Source organism: Papio anubis, chromosome 10 (genome assembly GCF_008728515.1).
Source record: "Papio anubis isolate 15944 chromosome 10, Panubis1.0, whole genome shotgun sequence".
Taxonomy (NCBI): Eukaryota; Metazoa; Chordata; class Mammalia; order Primates; family Cercopithecidae; genus Papio; species Papio anubis.
The window spans coordinates 119662393-119684034 of record NC_044985.1 but is presented as its reverse complement, the minus strand read 5'-3'; the positions used below and the strand labels follow the sequence as shown (position 1 = coordinate 119684034).

General features: G+C 43.8%; 1 protein-coding gene across 11 annotated transcripts in view; it reads right to left on the bottom strand.

The window, feature by feature from the left end:
* Positions 1-21642, bottom strand: part of AGAP1 (ArfGAP with GTPase domain, ankyrin repeat and PH domain 1) — a 639080-nt gene that overhangs the window by 332872 nt on the left and 284566 nt on the right. For all 11 annotated transcript variants that reach the window (XM_021924443.2, XM_021924444.2, XM_021924446.2 and 8 more), the window contains 2 exons: positions 5044-5171; positions 3414-3569 (listed from right to left, as the gene is read on the bottom strand). In XM_021924443.2, coding sequence (XP_021780135.2) covers positions 3414-3569; positions 5044-5171 — 284 coding nt within the window. The remainder of the gene's footprint in view (positions 1-3413; positions 3570-5043; positions 5172-21642) is intronic.

Genomic DNA, 21642 nt, shown 5'->3' with positions numbered 1-21642 from the left:
ATCCGCCGCCGCCGCCATAAAATCCGCCGCCACCTTCATATCGCCGTCCGCCATAAATCCGCCATACCACGCGTCCGTCGATCAGTCGTCGTCACCACCGCCGCCACCACCGTCCGCCGCCGTCCGTCAAATCGCCGCCACCGCCACCGCCAGTCATAAAATCCGCCACCGCCACCGCCACCGCCACCATCGTCACTTAAATCACCGCCACCGCCACCGCCACCACCACCACCACCATCATCACCATCACCACCACCACCACCACCACCACCACCACCATCATCACCATCATTTTGTTCAATGTCGAGCCCACTGAGGACCAACATATGGATCCCTGCCCAGAACTATCACCATCTTTTCCTTAAATGCCACAATGCAAACCTATTGTAGTGGCAGCTTCTTTTATGACTCCAAGTTCCTATTCCCACTAATGCCAATGAGGCAGCTGGATTCAATTTCTGATCTGATCTCAAATTTGTTTTCCAGGATCAAGGAGAAAGAGAACAAACACTGGTCACACTTAGATCCATAGGCAGGCCATTATATTACACGACACATTAATGGTGAAATAATTAATTGTGATTTCTGGTCACTGTAACGATGAGTTTTTACTGGCTTCTGCACCTGCCCTGCCCGGCCTCTTCATGGATGCCTGTAAGTGCATCTGTGTGTCTGCAGCGTGAATCTACAGGAACAGGGTCTCTCCTCCTAGGGTGCAGAGTCCCTTCTCCTTCACCCTAAATGCTTTCTCTTGAACATGCGTTGACTCTGGCAGCAAGTTTCTCCTAGACACTGAGCTAAACCAGGGCTGTGCAGACAGATGTTAAGTCAGTATTTATTAACTGAGCTCTTATTTTGATTCTCTCTGCCTTAAAGTGTTTTCCTCCCTAAGTCACCTGGGTGGTCAGTTACCCAGTGGGATACTACTTTCTGGCACACTCCAGTTCCAGAGCTTATAAAGGGAGGGGACAGGAAGGTGCTGGCATTCTCCTCGTAAATATTCTCATTTTTAAAGGCGTTTTGTGGTTTTTAAATTTCTCTCCTTTGAAGAGAAAGCAAAGTCAACAAGCAGAAAATGTGGCCCTCAGAAGGTGTCTGAGAATGAGTGCTGTCCCCCTTCCACTCCCTTAACAAAGGCACAGAAGGTGTTCTCGACCACCATGATGACAAGCCCGCCCTTCCTCCCAAGGCACAGGCCGCCTGTCCACAGCCCACCCTCTCTCAATCCAGCTGCATCTTTGGCTATTGGTTTCTCAAGTCACCGAGTCCTTGTGCAGACTGTTCTGAGAGGAAACACTTCAACCCAAAGCCCCCCAGCCTGGGTGCAGACAGGGGCTCCAGGTGTTAGACGGAGCTGGGAAGCAGCTATTTAGGTAACTGCTGCTGTTCTCGGTGTGTCTGAAGAAACTGCCCAATAAAACATGTTATCCGTGCACTAATTTAAGCATGTGAGATACTCACCTGTATTTTGCAGAAACCTAATTACCCACCTCCTATAATCTATCACATATGCTTAACACTACCAGAAATCATTTTATAGCATCAATGGGAGTGAGGAAACAATGGAAGCAATGCCACCAGGTCTCTTCTGCCTCCTCCAGGAAGTCTTCCCGGAAGTCCCACTGCAGAAGTACTGTGGTTTCCAGCCCAGAGAGGTCAAGTCATTTGCCTAAGGTCAAACATCCATCAGCAGTGGAGGCCAGGGTCTGAGCTTGGTCTATCTGATCAGTCCTCACCCTGATGCCCAGCAGCAGCCTCTGTGGGAGCTGATGTGGTGTAAGGCAACCAGCAAAGGCAAGGGGAGGCTGGGGAGGAGGGGGTGTGTGCAGCTGGCAACCGCCTCAGCAGTCACGAGCGTCCAATGAGAGACTGCCCCAAACACGTGGCAGAGGGGCTGGGGATCTCCCAGACTTGGCAGGAACCACAACGTAATATCAAGATCGGATTTACAAAGGGGCAGCAATCTGACTCCCAGCCACCCCTCTAGAGTCCTCCTTTAACTCAATAGGAAATATTAAGCTTTGCATCTGGGTCAGCAGTAACCAACCAGAAATGGAAGTCAGATGGTTTAAAACAGGGCACCACTGACATGTGGGGCTGGATAATTCCCTGCTGTGAGGGGCTGACCTGTGCACTGTGGGATGCTTTGCAGCACCCCTGGTTGCTACTCACGGCTAGACATCTGCAGAACCTTACCTTCCCACTCCCATACTCCTGTTGTGATAGCCCAGAGTTTCTCCAGAAATTGCCAAATGTCCTTGGAGAGCAAAACCACCCTGGTTGAGAAGCACTGTTTCAAAAGCATGTACTTGTAATGCATGATCCAGGGAGGAAAAGCATTCTTCTCAAGTCCAAAGACTTCGGTCACCTGACAGCAGCCGTGCCTGGAGTTTGGGGCTCAACTGTGTAGACTCCAGATTGACTGGTAATGTCTGCTATGCACAGGGAAGGGACAGGCTGGTGGCATTTCTGCCTCCTCTGTAATTCAGGGATTCTCTGCATCTCAATCACCCAGGGAGTTTTTAAGCACTTCACATGCTGGTTGTGCACTATAGCTCTTGCCTGTAATCCCAGCACTTCAGGAGGCCAAGGCAGGAGGATGGCTTGAGCCCAGGAGTTCAAGACCACCCTAGGCAACACAGTAAAACCCATTTCTTAAAAAAAAAAAAAAAATAGCCACACACAGTGGTGAGTGCCTGTGGTCCCAGCTACTCAGAAGGCTGAAGTGGGAGGATTTCAGGAGGTTGAGGCTGCAGTGAGCCATGGCTGAGCCACTGCACTCCAGCCTGGGCAACAGAGTGAGACCCCATCTCAAAAGGGGGGTAAAAAAAAGGAACTACGCGTGCCCGAGTGCACCCAGATTGTGAATTTATAAACCTGAACCCAGATAGCTCATCTCTGCTTTCAACATGCTCTACAGAAAAAACCCCAAGTGGAGAGCCTCATGGCAATGAGCCTCCAGGAAGCACCTCCCAGCCCCCAGCCTCCACCCCAAGGGCAGCGCCAGGCACGCCAGCAGCAGCAGAAGGGGGCCTGTGGACAGTGACAGCTTAGATATCATCTGAACGGTTAGACACACACATCTGGGAAACTTAGAGTTTTGTCATCTCCTTGTATCCACTGTGACATGTGTTTAGCTGGAGCCACAGGATAACAAGTGCCTTTACACACACCCCCAGCTCTTTATTTCAGACACATGAAGTCAGGAATGTCTACACTAAGAAACCCCCACTCTACTCAACATCCAAATCTTTGCTTCTCATGATTTTCTTAGTCTTCCACAGAAATCAATGGTATTAACTTTAATATAGTTGAGATTCTACAAATACCACTGAACCGTGCGGCAACCAGGTTTGCGTTAATGGAGACGCTTCAGAATCCCATTCAAATCTCCACCCAGGGGTGACACTCACGGTGAACAGGTTGGACCGGCGCTTGGACTGCTTGCGAACGGGTGTGGGCGTGTTGGCAGTGGGAGGAACATCGATCCGAAGTTCCTTCTGGCTGGTGCTGGGAGTCGATGGAACGGAAGAGGAATAGTCGCTTAAACTCCCACCTCCATTACTTGTCTGAAATGATTAAAATCCAAGGTTTTATTAATGACACACTCAGGAACGCAAGCCCTCCACTTAAGCAAGGTCATAACCAACAAGTGGGCATGAGTCCCACGGAAGGGATGCGTGAGAATGGCTGACTGGCGTCTATGGCTTTGCCAGGTGTATTAGCATCACGTCTACGAAGTCTCATCCTGGAACATGCCAACCATCTCACTCACTGGCGTCCCCTAAGAAAAGTGACTGAAGACAAAGAAGTCTCTTTCATTTAACTTAGAAGATTTCTGAAGTTCAAATTTGATTATTTTCTCTTTCCTCTGAAAATGAAAGAGATTGGTTAAACTAAATGGATTCTATGTTTCCTTCACTGCCTTAGATCAGTAGAACCACAGCTAACATTCTGAAAGCGACACCTGGAAAATCTGAGTGTTTTTGAAAAGTATTTCAAGATTCACAGAAAAATAAACACAGCAAGTGAAGACATTCTTTTTTTATGTATTTATTTATTTTTTTGAGACAGGGTCTCACTCTGTCACCCAGGCTGGAGTGCAGTGGTGCGATCTCACTCACTGCAGCCTCAATCTTCTGCTGGGCACAGGTGATCCTCCCACCTCAGCCTCCCAAGGCACAAGCCACCATGCCTGGCTAATTTTTCTATTTTTTGTAGACACAGAGGTGTGATTCTGCCATGTTGCCCAGGCTGGTCTTGAACTATTGAGCTCACGCGATCCACCTACCTTGAGCTCCCGAAGTGCTGGGATTACAGGCATCTGCCACTCAGCCCAGCCAGCATGAACATTCATGACTGTACCTGGACAGGCTCTGACAATACATGCCCTAACTTTACTGGCTTCCCAAGTGAACTGAAAGCATGACATTGAACCTTTTCGCCATGTCCTTAAAAAAAAAAAGTGCCAATAGAGTACCTGCCCAGGAAACGTAATCAAAAAACAAGCACAGGCAAAAACAAAGCATTAAGAGGTTTTTGGTTGGGTTCTTCAAAGTGACAATTATTTCGTTTGCTTCCAAGTAAATAATTTTGCAAAATGTTGTTATGGAAAGATAGCAGTTTCTATGGGACCTAAGGGAGATGATAATTATAATTGAATGCCACTACCAAATTTAAGTATAAAGCGAGATTGGCCATTAAGATTTACTCACAACTGTTCAACCTATAAGCAGACTAGGACCAAGACCAGAGAAGGGTGGTTTAAATCACCAGCGAGGACCACAGCCACACACCTCCCATCACCACCCGGGCCAGCATGCCTCATAACACAGGCAGCATGAAGACAGAAAACATTAACGAATGATTCCCATAAAACTCACTTGGCCACAGCAGTTTCTGAAGAAAATGTTAAGTCAATTACATCATGCTGTTACTCATAAAGTTGAAAAAAAAAAAAAATCAACCTTGCATTGGCTGGGAACACTATTTGCACATTCTCTTTGGTTCTAAGAGTCCGACTTCTCACGTCACCTAACGTACCTGGCTGATGTGCACGGCGGACACCTGCGCAGAACAGACGGAGGAATGGCTGGGAGAATTAGGCAGCGACTTGCAGGGTCCTATGGACAGCTGCTGCTTCTTCCTTGTGGCAACAATCTTCTGGGCAACTGGTGGACACACAGACAAAAAGAAATCCATGTCAATCAATTTCCAAATTCAAGAACAGAGCAGAGATCATCAATCTGTCATCGAAATCTGTTATTTCCTTCTTTCGCAGTAATAGCATTCCTAGTTCTTAGTTGGGCGAATGACAACCAGAATAAATATGACATTTTCCAGAGCCTCCTCCCATCCCCCCACTCCCACATCAGCTGAACATGGCCAGGTACGCCAGCTCTGCCCAGCAGGATGAGAGCAGAAGGATCACAGGGCAGCTTTTAAGGATCTTTCTTGAGAGCTTCCCTTTGCCCCCAAATTCTTGCATGTTTTTCCTACTTGTTGCCTGAAATGCACAAATGTTATGTTGCCTCAGCAGCATTGTGGAACACGAGGTGACACTGGGAACAGGAGCCACATGGGAGGGAGACAGAGCCGGTCCCCTGACTCTGGTCTCCCGCCTCCACAGAAGGCCTCAACAGCCCTGCACAGACCACCTCAGAGGAATGTGAAGCAAAAAAATACACACCTGTCTCATTTAAGTTATTCTCATAAAATGATCTTTTTTTCCAGTTACTTGGAACAAAAATAATCCTAAATAAGGCAGGGCAATTTAACCAAACCCCCTGGGAAGACAAAAACTGGTTTTTTTTGGGTTTATTTTCCCCTAAAGCCTAAAGAATTCCTCTTAACTCTACAAGCTATCATACAGAATTATATTCAAGGACATGTAATTACATCAAAGACCTCTTTTATTTAAATATACTACTGCACACATTGGAAGTTTATCTTAATCAATACAAATCTAAATTCAAGCAGCCATAACTTCTCTTGGCAAATAGGCTCGCTGATAAAGCATACTGGATGTAATTGGAAAGGAAGTCAACGATTAGAAAACTTCCTACACCAATGGGTGTCACTGCTGGAGAATAACTACAGTTTTGATTTGAATAGATGTGTGTCTTTGGGGACCAGCAGTAATTAAGTTCAACGATATTCAATCCTTGTCTTTGCCTAGATAGTTGCTATTTTCGAAGATGTCCACGGAAAAGAACATGTGATCTCCCCAGCAATAGGTTATAACATAGACGGGGCCCATATCGTGTTTGCAGATAATTTCTTTTCCAAATGAATACAATTTTAATAAGAAACTGGTTTGTCCACAGCCTATAGGTTTCATGTAAATGAATGATGGTATAAATATGATTAAGTGAAAATGCAATATGTAAAAAATGGCTAGCAGAGATGAAGAAGCAGCTTCATTAGTTACATCCCACCTCCAATAGGCCTCTTATCATCCTGAAAGGATGATATCAATTAATTTATCTTCTGGTAGTGTATTGATCATAACCTTCATCAGCTAATCATGTTTAAATTACAGAGGAATATCGTGGCACTCTGTCATTTCAGAACCATTGGCATATTGATCTGGGGTCTTTGAAGACATTTACTAGAATATTTTAAAAGTCATTACGTGAACTCAAAAATAAAATCTAAGACTTCAACAGATGCAAAATGTGTTGTCTAGGTACCCTGAAATTGGAAAAACCAAAAGTAAATTAGCCAAAAATCGTAATTGCCTGGGTGAGTGCTAAAGTACTGCTACTTTGTTTTTGAAAAATAGCAATGAGGGGCTTTGATTATCAACTACACTGATACCTGATTTTACTCCCAGCCTCAGAGTTACTATTCAGCTGGACGGCCACACTGACTTTACACTCGTAAGAAATGTGCAGACGTCAGAATTAGATAGGTCTAGGATGCAGGCTTTGAGAGCTTTGCAGACATTTTCATTTGTAGAAACTAGGGAAGATGTGAGAAACTTCCTAAGACAAGTCAAATATGTTATTGAAATCTCTATTGTATGAAACTTCAAATGCAAATGAATATTCTACTCTTCCTACTTGGAGTCTAGGAAGAGTCAGTTCATGAGTAAAGAGAATATTTTTACAACAAAGCCTCTCATCAAACTACAGACAGGATGTACAAAGTATGAGTATTCAGCATTGTTAACTGCTGAAATTCTTCTATTTAATTATTGTTCTAGCACATTAATTAAAAAATAAAACGACGTCACAACATCCAATAACTGGTAGTATTTTTAAAACTCTATTAATAGTTTTTTTCGTATTTGTCCTATTTTCCCTCTACCTGTAACTGTTATGTCCTTCCTGCTTCCAAACACAAACGAAGGAAAGAAAATGATTTATAAATACGTTGTTCTAAAATATACAGACTGCTTGAATGCTTTAAGACTATAGGGTGACCCGTAAGAATAAGGGAAAACTTTAATGAAGAACAAAAAGTATCTGACTTGAGGAGGAGGAGGGAGAGCATGAGGACTCGGAAGGGAAAGGACTCCTCTGTACCATCTGCCCATGTCTCCCCCATCTTGAAAATGCAAACTGACTACAGAGTCAACGCTGGCAAACAGCCACAAATTTGCCAATGGCTGTTGCTATTTGCTCGATGTCCCAGGGATGGGGTGGAATCTCTAGGCACCTCACTTGAAGACATCCCTAAATGAATTGTTTGGGCAAGCAAAAAACTAGTGTGACGACTGCCATCCAAGACATCTGCAGTCCTTCTCCACATAACCCAGCAGCAGGCTGGGTGAGTTCACAAAAGCTCCTAGAGGGAAAAGCTTGCTGGGTCTATGTGAGTGGAGGAACCCCCCTCCATTCCCACCCCCAAAAAAACAACTCAAAGAAAATGGATGGAATGTCACTGGAGGGAGCTCCTCTTCTGTGGCTGTAATCGCTAATTACTCATAATATTTAGAACATTTAAATGTTAATAGGTTTAACATGTGAATATTACCCCAGACTATGCTGTCTGGGAAGCTTTTTATAACCATTGAGTTTTTGTCTATATTTGATTATTCAAGAAATAAATTTGCTGTTTTATATAAATACATATGTTCAATGTAAACGTGTGTGGGTGCAGAGACATAAATGTTCAATGTAAACGTGTATGGATGCATAGACACAAATATATTCAGTGTAAACGTGTGTGGGTGCATAGACATATATGTTCAATGTAAACATGTGAGGGTGCAAAGACATAAATATGTTCCATGTAAACGTGTGTGGGTGCATAGACATAAATATGTTCAATGTAAATATGTTTGATGCATAGACATAAATATGTTCAATGTAAATGTGTGTGGGTGCATAGACATAAATACGTTCAATGTAAATGTGTTTGATGCATAGACATAAATATGCTCAGTGTAAATGTGTGTGGGTACATAGACATAAATATGTTCAATGTAAATGTGTGTGGGCACATAGACACAAATATGTTCAATGTAAACGTGTTTGGCGCATAGACACAAATATGTTCAATGTAAATGTGTGTGGGCGCACAGACATAAATACGTTCAATGTAAACGTGTTTGGTGCATAGACATACATATGTTCAATGTAAATGTGTGTGGATGCACTGACATAAATATGTTCAATGTAAACGTGTTTGTTGCATAGACATAAATATGTTCAATGTAAATGTGTGTGGGTGCATAGACATAAATATGTTTAATGTAAATGTATGTGGGTGTATAGATCAGAAACACAATCATGTGGACTTACATAAAAAAAATCTGGAAGTTGCTGGGCGCGGGGGCTCACACCTGTAATCCCAGCACTTTGGGAGGCCAAGGCAGGCAGATCACCTGAGGTCAGGAGTTCAAGTCCAGCCTGGCCAACATGGTGAAACCCCATCTCTACTAAAAATACAAAAATTAGCTGGGTGTGGTGGCAGATGCCTGTAATCCCAGCTACTTAGGAGGCTGAGGCAAGAGAATCACTTGAACTCGGGAGGCAGAGGTTTCAGTGAGCCAAGATTGCGCCACTGCACTCCAGCCTGGGCAACAAAGACAGTCTCAGAAAAATTAAATTTAATGTTTAAAAAAGTCTGGAAGCTTTGTCATTGAGATTTGATCTTTTCTCAAATTGGACGGCACACTTCACCATGACTCTGTCACACGAGCTATTCCTAAATCTAAAACAGTGTCAACGGGTACAGAAAACATTTGCTCTTACTACTGACACTACCAATTAAATTACCCTCCTGAGACTCCCAAGAGTAATGCTTAGCGTTCTTTTAAAAGTCACTTCCTCTACAATTTTAAAATTTTATTTGGATTTACAGATAGAAGATACCTTTAGCTAGCCCTTCGACTGTGCACGTGTGCGTGTGTGTGTACCCTGTATAAAGGTGAAAACCAAGCCGGTTTCACCACGGGGTCAGAAGGTAGAAGTGTGCCCATCTTTAGGGAGCAGAGCAGGCAGGTGCCTGGGACAGGATGCAGGGGGTTCTGGGGGCTGGAAATGGGTCCTTCTTGACCTGAGGATAATTTTGTGACAACTTTTTAAGCCCAAATACACTTTCATGTATGTTTCCATTCTTCAATTAAAAAAAAGTTTAAGAACTTAACGAAAAAAGTGAGGCATACATTTACTTTATCTACAAATTGTAAATGTTTTATTCTATAGAGGGAAACAACACCCTTTAATTAGTGGTTAAAAATAAGACAATAGCTCCCAAACAAGGCTTCATTAAATCCTGACATAATGCCCAATTTCTACTTCCACCTTGTTTCTAAATCACACAAAATGAGGCAAGGAATCGCCCTTGGTCACCCTATGAGCCTCCGGGCCAGCCTCATGCCCTCTGTAACCAGAGAACAGCCCCTCCTCCTCCTCCTCTTTGCTGCTCAAAGGCTGAGCAGGGCTGGGTGGCCTACACTTCCCATCTGTTAACTCATTTCATCCTCTCAGCTCTTTCATTTTGCAGGTGAGAAAAACCAGGCAGCGAGTTCACCAGAGCAATCCGACAGCTCCGTGACTGTTCATGACACCACCACCTGGCAATCAAACACCCAACTTCCCTGCCAGCACCCCAACAGACCGTCCTGCCTCCACAGTACGAATCATGTGTTCTTTTGCCCTGCACTCTCAGTTTCTCATCAATTTCTAACTTTAATTTGGGTGACTAAACAAAATGCTGAACAGGACTGAGTGTGGCCACCGGCACACAGGAGGTGCTCACCAAGACTGCCCCGATGACACCGTGTGCCACACCCCATTCCCAGCCAAATGCTGAAAAGGACTGAACGTGGTGACCGGCACACAGGAGGTGCTCACCAAGGCACACCGATGACACCGTGTGCCACACCCCATTCCCAGCCAGGCCTTCTGGAAAGCCTGGGGATGCTGCTAGACTCTGCCTCTCCTGCTCTCTGCAATCCCTGGGCTGGGCCTGCCATTGCCATGGTCACTGGGAACGGCCCGGAGGCTAGGTCGCACGTTCCTGGACCTCTGAGCAGCACGTGGCATTCCGGGTCATTCCCTCCTTTCCCCTTCTGCATCTTCCTCGGGCTTCCATAAACCCTGACGTCCCTGGTTTTCCTCCTCCGACTGGAACTTCTCTTTCTCATCCTCCCTTGCTGGCTCCTGAAGTATGGGTGCTTCCCTGGCGCCCTCCTGGTGTCCTCTTTGTTCCCATGCCCTCTGGCTGGGCAATCGCCTCGCGAATGTCTCAGTCACCACTTCAGTGCCAGGTGCTCCCAGCATCGCCATTGCCATGAAGAGCTCTGCCTCGCATCCTGCCTTCTAGAGTTGTCCAGCCAATGACCAACTCAGGATCCCCCCTTGGATCTGCTTGCAGCGCCTTCAAGTCCACACCGCCCAGCCTGGGCCTCCTCGCCTCTCTCCGACCTGTCTCTCATCTGTTTTCTAGCTCAGTCGATGGCACACCCACTCTTCAGCATGGACAGAACACGCCTAAAAGATTACTGGTTCAACCACCGAGTTTCCCAGAAATTCGTCTTCACTTCCACTGCCTTGATCTAAGACTGATCCCTCCATAGCTGGTGACCAAAGCAGCTTCCAAATGAGTCTCCCTGACTGCCCCCTAAAGGACCTGAACACGCCGCGGGGTGACCTCAAAGGCAGATCTTACCACGGCACTGTTCTATTTCTACTTCTTCAACAGCTCCTTAGCAAAACTGGGCTCTTTCACGTTTGGGGAAGGTGGCTTGTCCACTCCTGGTATTTCCTTGTATTAGCACTACTGGATAAGGATCATAGTCTCTTCTGGAATAAGCAGAAAGCTCAGACGAGCCCCATGCAGAAGCTCTGTGGGGGACCGGATGACATGCGAAGGGTGGGAAAAGTGGGGGCAGAGAACTAAGGAAGACACAGAGAAAGCGTAGAGATTCCAGTGACACTGAAGAGCCACCATTAGATGACAACCAACAACTCGGTGTAAATCGAGCCCACGTTTGGGAAGAGGATTCCTCTGCTACCTGGAAAGCTGGAGCACAGTGAGGCCAGTAACTCGGGAGAAGTGGAGCAATTCCGAGTAAGCACTGTTAGGTAGGGATTATAAAGTATGAACCATGTCTCCAATAAAACCGTATTTTAAAGGTTCACCATAGACACACTGATGAAATTTAATTCACACGAGATGAAACACTAACTTTACTCCACAAAAATATTTTAAAAGCAAAATTTATACAGCTGAGGGCACTGCATGTCTTGTCATGTCTTTATTTACTCCACCTTTCATTGAAAGGCTCTTCCAGGTCGGGCACGGTGGCTCACGCCTGTAATCCCAGCACTTTAGGAGGCAGAGATGGGCGGATCACCTGAGGTCAGGAGTTCGAGACCAGCCTGGTCAACATGGTGAAACCCTGTCTCTACTAAAAATACAAAAATTAGCCAGGCATGGTAGTGTGTGCCTGTAGTGCCAGCTACCCTGGAGGCCGAGGCAGAAGAATTGCTTGAACCCAGGAGGCAGAGGTTGTAGTGAGCCATGAGCCAAGATCACGCCACTGTACTCCAGCCTGGCCAAAGAGCAAGAATCCGTCTCAAAAAAAAAAAAAAAAAAAAAATCACATCAACGTGCCATCTTATTGTTTATCATGATTCTGTGGGTCAGGAGTTTGGGCAGGGCATATCAGGGACAGTTTGTCCCTAATCCATCTCAAAAAAAAAAAAAAAAAAAAAAAAAAAAAGAAAAAGAAAGGATCTTCCATTCGAAACACAGGGGGCTTACCTGGAGACCTTCCTATCGGCTGTAAATCTTCCAGTAACAAATAAAAGATCCCCTAACGTCTCAACTCAGTTTTAAATTACAGTAGAGTGATCATTAAACTATCTTATTAATTAACAAGAAACTAATTACCAAATTATCTATGTAGTTCCGAATGTGTGACTTTGGAGTGAAAAGAAATATGCAGAATTTTTCTCACCATGAAAATCTCAAAGTTAAATGTTAAAGAAGGTGTACTCTATATGGTTGATAATTCAAGCCCATCTTCTAAACGTGTTTTCATATGATCTGTGTTTTGAGCAATAAAGAAAAGCTAAGTCAAATCATAGCCATGTGAGGAACCACACACATCCATGAGGGTCTCTTGGGTCTTCCGGCTACAGTATGTTCCTTAATGGCAATCAGTGAACCATGGGACCCACGGCATGGCCTGGCACTTACACACCTGTGGAGATCCTGCCCAACTGTGCCGTCTACTGAAGAATACAGTCAGCCCATGTTCCAAGACAATGGGTCAACTCCACGGAGCTGGGACCTCTTCCGGAAATGCTTGAGGCCATGCTGTATTTAACTTCCCAGGGCCAGGGCCTGCCCGACACTCAAAGGGCACACACCAACTGGATGAAGGAATGGATGGATGGATCAACAGTGGGGCCGGAGTGGGAAGGTTGTAAGAAGGTAGTGGGAGAAGATGCTGAAACGGGCAACCAGAAATGCATTTCTAAGGACTCGATATGCAGAGAAGAGTGGCAAGTGTGAAGCTGTCCTTAGGGCAACGGGGGTTATTCAAATTGAACAGTGAAGAGATTTACGCTTTGGAAAGATACCTGGGGTGGTTAGAAAATACAGGTCATTCCTACCTGGAGTGTGCAGGGGTGTGGGGAGGGGAGAGGCTGGGAAAGAGCCTCAGGGGCTGAACTCAGCAGACTGGTTCCAGCGGTTTCCGAGAAACACACAATTTGAATTTTGTTTTGAGACTCCCATATCTAAAACTGTGTCCCTCTACCCTTTTACTGGATTAATATTTTGGCAGCACATAGAATTCTAGGCTAATTACATATCATCTGATGATTCTAAGCTACCCAAATGAGTTCTGATAAGCGGATACAAGCTCACTGATACAGTTTTAGCTAAACTCCAATAGTTTCTTTAACCTGCGTTCCATCTTCCCATAAGCACGGCGACCCCACAAGGAGAAATTCATTATCCCTGTTCTAGAAGAAGAGGCTTTCATCATTTTTTTGCCACTACCTTTAAAATCAGCACTTCGCTATTCACCCCAAATCTACTCATTCCCACCCATCCTTCACACAGATACTGCATTTATCAACAAGTCTGGTCCAGCCACTTCCACATTTCAACAGGACAAATTCTAATTTTTGCAAATTATTATTTTTTTTGCAGAATACTTTCCCAATCAGAACAAATACTAACAAGGAAAGTAAGACATCCTGCAATAAACAGGTCATAAATTTAACGTAGGGGTGTAAAAATAGGAAATGCTCTTCTATGCATTTGCTTTTCGGTTCCTTGTCACTGAAAGCCTAATGAGAGGCTGTGGCCAAGATTCAACTGCTCAAGCAAGTCATTAGGACTTGCCGTGCCCCAAACAAGGCAGCAGGAGAAAGGGTGTGGTGGGTGGTAATCCTTCGATGACTTACCTTACGTATATCAAAGTAATCCTTTGATGCCTTACCTTCTGAGTATCGAAGCACAAAATATGACTCTCTCTCTCTCTCTCTATATATATATACATTTTTTTGCGCAAACAACCCTCTAATCTAAAACAGGCTATGGTTAAAAATGCAAGCTTGCTTTAATTTCTTCTAGTGAAGCTTTCAAGTTTTTCCTGAAGTACTGAAGTCCGCATTCTTAATCTGAAATTCAGTTCTTGTCTGTATTCTTTTTATCTCGTTGTATTAAAACAAATTTATCTTCATTTATGTCGCAATTACCTATTAGGGTTGTTAATTTGCTGGAAATGAAGCTATTGTTTAATTGCTCCTATTAATCGGGGGATTTAAATGCCGACTGTAATAAACAGTTACCTTCAGGACGGACCAAAGTCAAGGCTGCTGACATTAATTTCAGAATTTTAGAATGAGGGGGAATTTCTACCATGTCTAGGGCAGCTGGAGTTCCCTTTTCCTTTCAGAGAAAAGGGGAAAGAACACAATTAAAAACAAAAACAAGAACAAAACCACTATTTGCTGAAACAAATAGAGTATATTTGACATTTGTTAACATGTGTATCCAACTCTGGTATAAAGTAGTTGTTTGTGGTAAAGGGGACATCAAATCATGCTGCAGGAAACACACATCCCTTCCTCTTCCATGCATTCCTTCACAGCACAATTGTTCCTTAAAATTTCATCCCAAAATCAAGCTGCCAAAAATCAGGCATGTTTGATTCCCATAGTCACCCTGGGCTAGAGGGCCGCAGGGGCTGGGGAGCTGACCATCTGCCAGGCTCCAGGCCTCGGAAGGACCAGGGATCCTGTATTCAGAAGCACCAACATGCCAACATTCACTCCCCTGAGAGATGCTGAAAAGCACCCTAAACGTGCTGTGGCCCTGCAGCTGATTTTTGTCTACTGCCAGTCTGAACGCGCGCTTCTGAGGGTTCCATTCTGCTTCCATCAGCACGTCTCCCCTACCATTTGGGAAAGGAGAAGGGGCTCGATATGATCCTGTCTGGAGAACCCTCGGGGGTCATGTGTCAGGCTTCAGTCTGCCCCATGTGCCAAGAGGACGCCCACCAGTCAGTTCCAGGCACTGGGATGTGCACTGAGGACACCGATGGACCCTCCCACTCCTCTCCTCGCCTCACTTTACTTCCCACTCCTCTCCTCGCCCCCACTTTACCTCCCACTCCTCTCCTCACCCCGTCTCACCTACTCTCCCACTCCTCTCCCCGCCCGACATCGCCTTCCCTCAGCATTGGTCTCATCCATGCCTTCTCCAGTTTTCAAACTCAGCCACCTTCATCCAAAATCCGCACCATACCATCCCGGCTTACTAGCTGTTTATCCTTTTGGTGGACCTTCCTGAATTAAAATCCTCAGATCTTCTAGGTCTTTTCCTATCCTTAGGGATTAGGAGTTTGTACATCCAAGTCATACTCCAACCTGAAGGACTTAAGCTGTGTCTGTAACCCTGTGTCTCTGGCTGGCTGTACCAGAGTCCCAGGATGGAGCTCTGCTTCTCAGTGCACTTGAGCTAAGTACTGTGTATGATCATGGCCTTTCAAAACCTCCTGCCCTACTCAAGTAAGTCCCACCCATCAAGCACAGGTTAAGTCAGGATGACACCCATGAGGCACGCGTGACCCAGAGGCTGCAGTGCTGATGCCAGTGGCCTAGGAAGGTCCCAGAATGTATAATACTTCGTCAAACTCTTGGTCCCGGAATGCTCATCATGGTCATGGCTCTTGGTCCTGGAATGCTTATCATGGTCATGGCTCTTGGTCCTGGAATGCTCATGGCCTAGAATACTCTTGATCCTACAGTGTACTTGGTCATCTTCCTGGTCCCAGAATGCTCTTCGGCTTGCTCTTGGTCAATGCAGAGTTAAGCAAGTCCTCAAAGAAACCAAGCAAGTTGCTTCCCATTCTTTACAACATGGAGTTGGCTGCTTTTCCCTTTAATGTGTCAAGGAAGGTGTCTTCACTATGCTTTATAGCATCCCTCACTCATCTCATTTACTGTTTTCATTGAGCAACTAGTATGTGCCAGGCAACTTGCTAGATGTGAGAGACTGTAGGATCCAGACAAATCTGCCAGCTGCACCATCTAGAAAATGTCAACCAACCAACCAGAACATCCCATCCACCTCCTGCACGCCTTGTCAGCACCTTTCTCTCCCAATGTGTAGATAAGTGACAGCGTGTGGGATACAGAAAGCGCTGTCTAGAGAGGTGTGTGTTTATGATGCAGACAAAGAAGGAATCATCTGCAAGAGGGAAATACTGAGAAATCATGAATGTTGCATAGACACGGAAGAGACACTTAAAGCAGGAAACACTCAGATGGGTGAATGAAACATGAGAAAGTATTCCGCCTGTGGAACAGGCGGTCACTAGCGCACGACGAAGAAAAGCTTTCATGACATAGGAAACCCACATGGTTTGCAAGCAGCAGCCAAGGGGGGAGGAGAGGGGAGAAGTCTGAGAACTCAAAGGCAAGAAGTGAGAACTGGAACCCACTGATCACAAGCCTGTGGGGCCATGGCCCGGGCCAGCTCGGCTCCGAGCACTGCCTAAGTATGTGTCAAAGTGGCAGGAGCTGGTATCAAGACCCTGATGGGGGGCTGACACCTCCCTCAGAGAATACGGGAGCCAGTACAAGCGGGGAAGAGTGGCAGGCCCGGGAGGATCAATGGACAGAGCTCACGCTTTCTCACTGGAACTCTAGGGGTCTCCTGATCCCTATAAACAAATGAACTTATTCTTCAGGACCTTATTAATGAGCTTCTTCTTCGGGACCTCACCTGCTCAGAGTAAGAGAGCTGTGCTCTTCTCATCACAGGGCACAAGAAAATAGACGAGATCTTGTCACAGCCACATGCTCCTTCGGACAGCTTTTAACTTTCCAGAAAAATGGACTTGAACACAACTGAAGCTGTTTTCCTATTTCCAAAAATAATTATCTCTACAACAATCTCCATAAAAATTTCAGAATCTCTTAGAGAGCTGAGCACACCATTTCCCTCCACGCCCAACTACAATTCTTTATTAATTATTCCGCTTAATTAAATAAATCATCATCAACAACAAGCAGGCAGAATTCAAAAGCAGCTCACACAGCTTAGGTTAATCTGAAATGGAGAAAGATATGTAAAAAGCATAAAGATCTTCCGAAGAGCAGAGCTTTCTAGAGTAGGACACTGTTCTATTCTCCTTGTGATACAGGTTAACACAGGGTTGAATATAGACTCTCATTAGAAAACATGTAACATTTCAAACGCTACAATTAAACACAGTACAAATCTGTTCCAGAGGCCAGGAGATGATTAACTTTCTCGCTCACTCATTCTCAAGCTGGATGCAAATCAGCGTCTTCCAAGACGAGGCAAGTGAATATCCCAGTAAATTGGCAATACAATTTAGATGGCAGGCAAGGATCTCAAAGATAAATGGCTTAAACAAAGAGGGGAAAGATGAACCTGTCACTTCTTCTCAACTCATCAAGCTGTCTCTCAGAGAAAGTTGATGATCCTGGAGCAGCCATGCTTCTGCCACCCCCTGAAGGTGAAGGCTCACCGGTAATTCTTTAATCTGCTCGGCGAGGCTCCTCCACACTCTTCCACGCCAGCGAGGCCACAGGACTTCCCTTTTCCATCCACATTTTTTTAAAAGGCCCAAATTAGGGGTTACAAAGTAAACTAACACAATTTGTCAGCGGAATGAAAGAAAGACCTAAGTGCAGATAAATGTGGTGGCATCAAAGGAATACGACACACTATGAAGACAGAATACAGAAAAAGTGACTGGCAAAGGATTTTAAAACATACACAGAGAAAAACACACCAACAAAAACATGATAGCGTGCCAGACTGATTACGCTAAATTATCCCAGCTAAAGAAACTACACAAAATTTAAAATAGATTGTGCTAAATTATCCCAGCTAAAGAAACTACACAAAATTTAAAAGAAAATAGGTTATGCTAAATTATTCCAGCTAAAGAAAAATAGATGACACTAAATTATTCCAGCTAAACTACACAAAATTTTAAAGAAAAAAAGATGACAAGATCAAGATAAATGAGGAACAGGAGACTCAAGAGTCCTAAAGAAGGGAAAATGTAAGATGTAAAGGCCAAAAGTCGATTTTGAAATCAGGAACCTTGAGACAGATTCGGTTAAGTACAATAATTGGTTTTCTTTTTAAAAAATTAACAGTTTGATTAATAGAGGCTTAACAACTTATCATGTCTAATTTGCTTCCTATTTTTAGATACGAATATCAACAGAAAAAGGAGTTTAGAAACTTCTCTAATCTTTCCATTTGTCACAGGCACACTCTCCTTCGGATAGCTTCTAACTTTTAAGAAAAATGGACGTATCTACCACCACTGAAGCTGTTTTCCTATTTCCAGAAATAATTATCCTTACAACAATCTCCATAAAAAAGACATTTTCTTCTTAAAGTGGGGGAGAGAAGATGTCTTGGTTGGAACCTGAGAGAATTATTCCTCTCCTCCCTGCTCTGTTAATAATGAACCAGCAGTGGTGGCCCTGTGCACGGGAAGAAGTGACAGTGACACACAGGCTGAATTATACAATGTATTGTGATGCAATTAGGAAGAAGGATGAGATGACAAAACAGATTTCCACTTGGTCTTCAACAGGGCTTTGTGCATTAAGTCATTGTAATACTCTCCCCAGCACCCATCCATTATTATTACTTAACCAGCACTACCTCCCAGAAACCTACCTTTTCTGATACATGAAGATCCTTTGGGGAAGTTTTGCCCTTTGTGATGTTATAGGAACATTACCCACGAAGTTAGGAGATGCATGATGAATGTGAGGCTCCACATAAACACTTTTAAAATGATCTACAATTCGACATGATTGACATATAAATCTAGATAATTTTTTTTTTTTTTTTTTGCATAGGCCACGGCTACTGAAGAGTTAAGTATACAGCAGAGAGAAACTTTTCATGGTTTTTTTTTTCCCCTTTAATAAGAAATTAAGTTTATCAATTGCCATTGTAATTACTCACAGCACCTCAGGTAATTAAAAGGGATCTAAATCTAATTTTATTTACATTTAGAATACCTGAGGTCATCGCCGATCAAGATTTCACATTTGTGACTAATAATGTTTAAGTGTTAATTAGAGTTCAGCAGAGAATACTGATTGATTTTGAATCTGTAATCTGCTGTGATTTAGGAATTGTGAGGAAGTCAAAGTATTCTTTTCTGTTACTGCAGTTTCTACGCATTAGTGAAATTCTTCAAAGAATAATGTATGCCTTTTAATTCTGGCAGGATTCACTTTTTTAAAAATTGTGGCTCATCATAATACTGTACACTTCTACTTGTGAGAAAGCACTCACATTACATTAGGTTTGTCTGGATCCATCTTCATGTAAGAGATCTACAGTGACATTTTTAATGCAGTAGCAATTATTTTGATTTCCCCCAATATTTTATTAACACATTTTTTAAGCGTACAAAAAACATTGAAAGCGAACACCTCCTTCCACTCCAGCTACATTTTATAATTGTAACATGTTGCTATATACTTGCTTTATTATATATCTATCTATCCATCCATCCGTCTGTCCGTCCATCCGTCCGTCCATCTGTCTGTCTGTCCATTTCATTTTCTGATGCAATTCAACTATGGTGCAGGCATCAGTTCACTTCACTCCCACACATTTCAACATGCACGTGGTTAACTATCAGGTTCTTTTCTTGAGATTAAATGTACATACTGTGAAATGCAGAACACCTTAGTCGTATCAGTCCATGAAAGTTGACAGATGCCGTGTGAGCCAAGCCACGATGACGATATCCCTCTAAGGAGCTCCTCTGGGCCACCCCCAACCCCAGCCAACCCTGCCTTCTCACTTCCCGGCAACCGCTCTTCCGATTTCTTTCATCACCAATTAGTTTGCCTGTTGTCGAACTTCATATAAATGGAATCATTCTTTTCTGTGCCTGCCTCTTTCCACAGAGCATAATGTTCTGCGGGCACGTCCATAAAAACAAGTTTTCAAACCACATCACTGGCACAACAAGATACTAGAATCCTGTGATGACAGGGACGGGACAAGGTCTTTTTCTCTCCACAGTGACACAGAGCAGTCAGTCCTCTGCTTCCTAACAGGACTCTATGAGAACATGGTGATGTTCTACCACAAAGAAAGGAATACCTGATTATCAAATAACTTCTCTGGTCCGGCCACGGATGAGCAAGGAACAGAGTTTTTAGAACATTAAGCATATATCTAAATTTATTTGACCTGAGGTATGTAAGTGTTAGCTATAGGTAAAAGGTTATGACGACTCTTCCGGCCATAAATTCAACTTTTTTGCCCCCAAATCTTGCTATAAACTACCCGAGGAAACTATCTTTCACTAAGAAAAGCCTGAGAAACACTGTCTTTGGTGACATCATGGTGCAAAGCTCACTGAGAAAAATGGTATTTAAGAAAAAAAAGCCATGGTGAACACTTTGAAAACAAGTCTCAATCATAGACTAGATCCTCACTCTGCAACCTACACACACACACAAACACACACACACACACTCTCCTGCTGATCACAAAGTCGTCTAAAAGGTGAAAAACTAAAACAAATAAACCACTATTTATTGCACTTACAGCTGAAAATGCTGCCTCCCGTACGATGCCTATTCTGTCGCTGCCAGTTACACAACTACTTGGAAAAGGTATACCGCAACTTAAACACAATCCGTAGGTTTACCTTAACACTGAACGCTGTGAAAATTAAGCATGCAATACAGTTTCCTCAATACCATGCAAGGGTGATAAAGAGAAAGTGGGAATAACTGACAGGGACTCCTATTCAGTTATTCCAAAGAAGGTAGATTTTCCTTCTGGGCTTCAGAGTTCTCCCAATGGTACTGCTACACAGCACCTTTTTATCTATTACCAGCATAAATGTTTACATAGAAGCTTTTCTAGTGATGCTTTTGCAAATTCATTTTGAAGGGGGAAAAAAACAATGTGCATAGATAAAAAGAACTCAAATTTGTGCCAGTTAATAACCCAAACCATTAGCACCCATCTGAAGAATTAAAGGAAGTAATCTGAAAGTAATGCAACCATTTCACTGTGGACACTCAAATACATCTGTGGATGAGATACCTAAGAAAAACGCAAATTACAGCTTGTAAAATTTAAGATGGCAAATGGTGACACTGTCAAAGTATAGAAAATCAGCTATTTCCTTCCTCCAAAAAATAACATACATGAGAAAAGATGGTAAAGTTATTACCTCTGTTTTCAAAACAGATTTCTCTTTTGATGGAAAAAATACAAAAACAAAAACAAAAAAACAGGCAGGAGTGTATATACTGTATAGTAGCCAAAGTTATCCTTCAAACAGATTGAAAATCCACCCAACCATGGCTTTGAATCAAACGCCATGCTCTCGGTGCCCTGCGTCTGGCCTGCAGCCTCTCGTGAGGAGGGCACCTGCCCAGCTCCATCTCCTGGGCTGGAGGCCTTCCTTCTGAAATGAAGAGTTAGTCCTGCTGTCCAGTTACACTAGGCCTTAAAACAACAATTCCAATCAACTGTGGCCAAACTGTGAACAATGAAAGGAACCACATTGTATCACTGGGTCTAGAAAGTTAAAGGGTATCACAGCTTCCACGATGCAAAAAGATGTAGCTTTAAGCTTCCTTGATTCTACAAAAGGAATGCAGAAACTCCGTATGCACT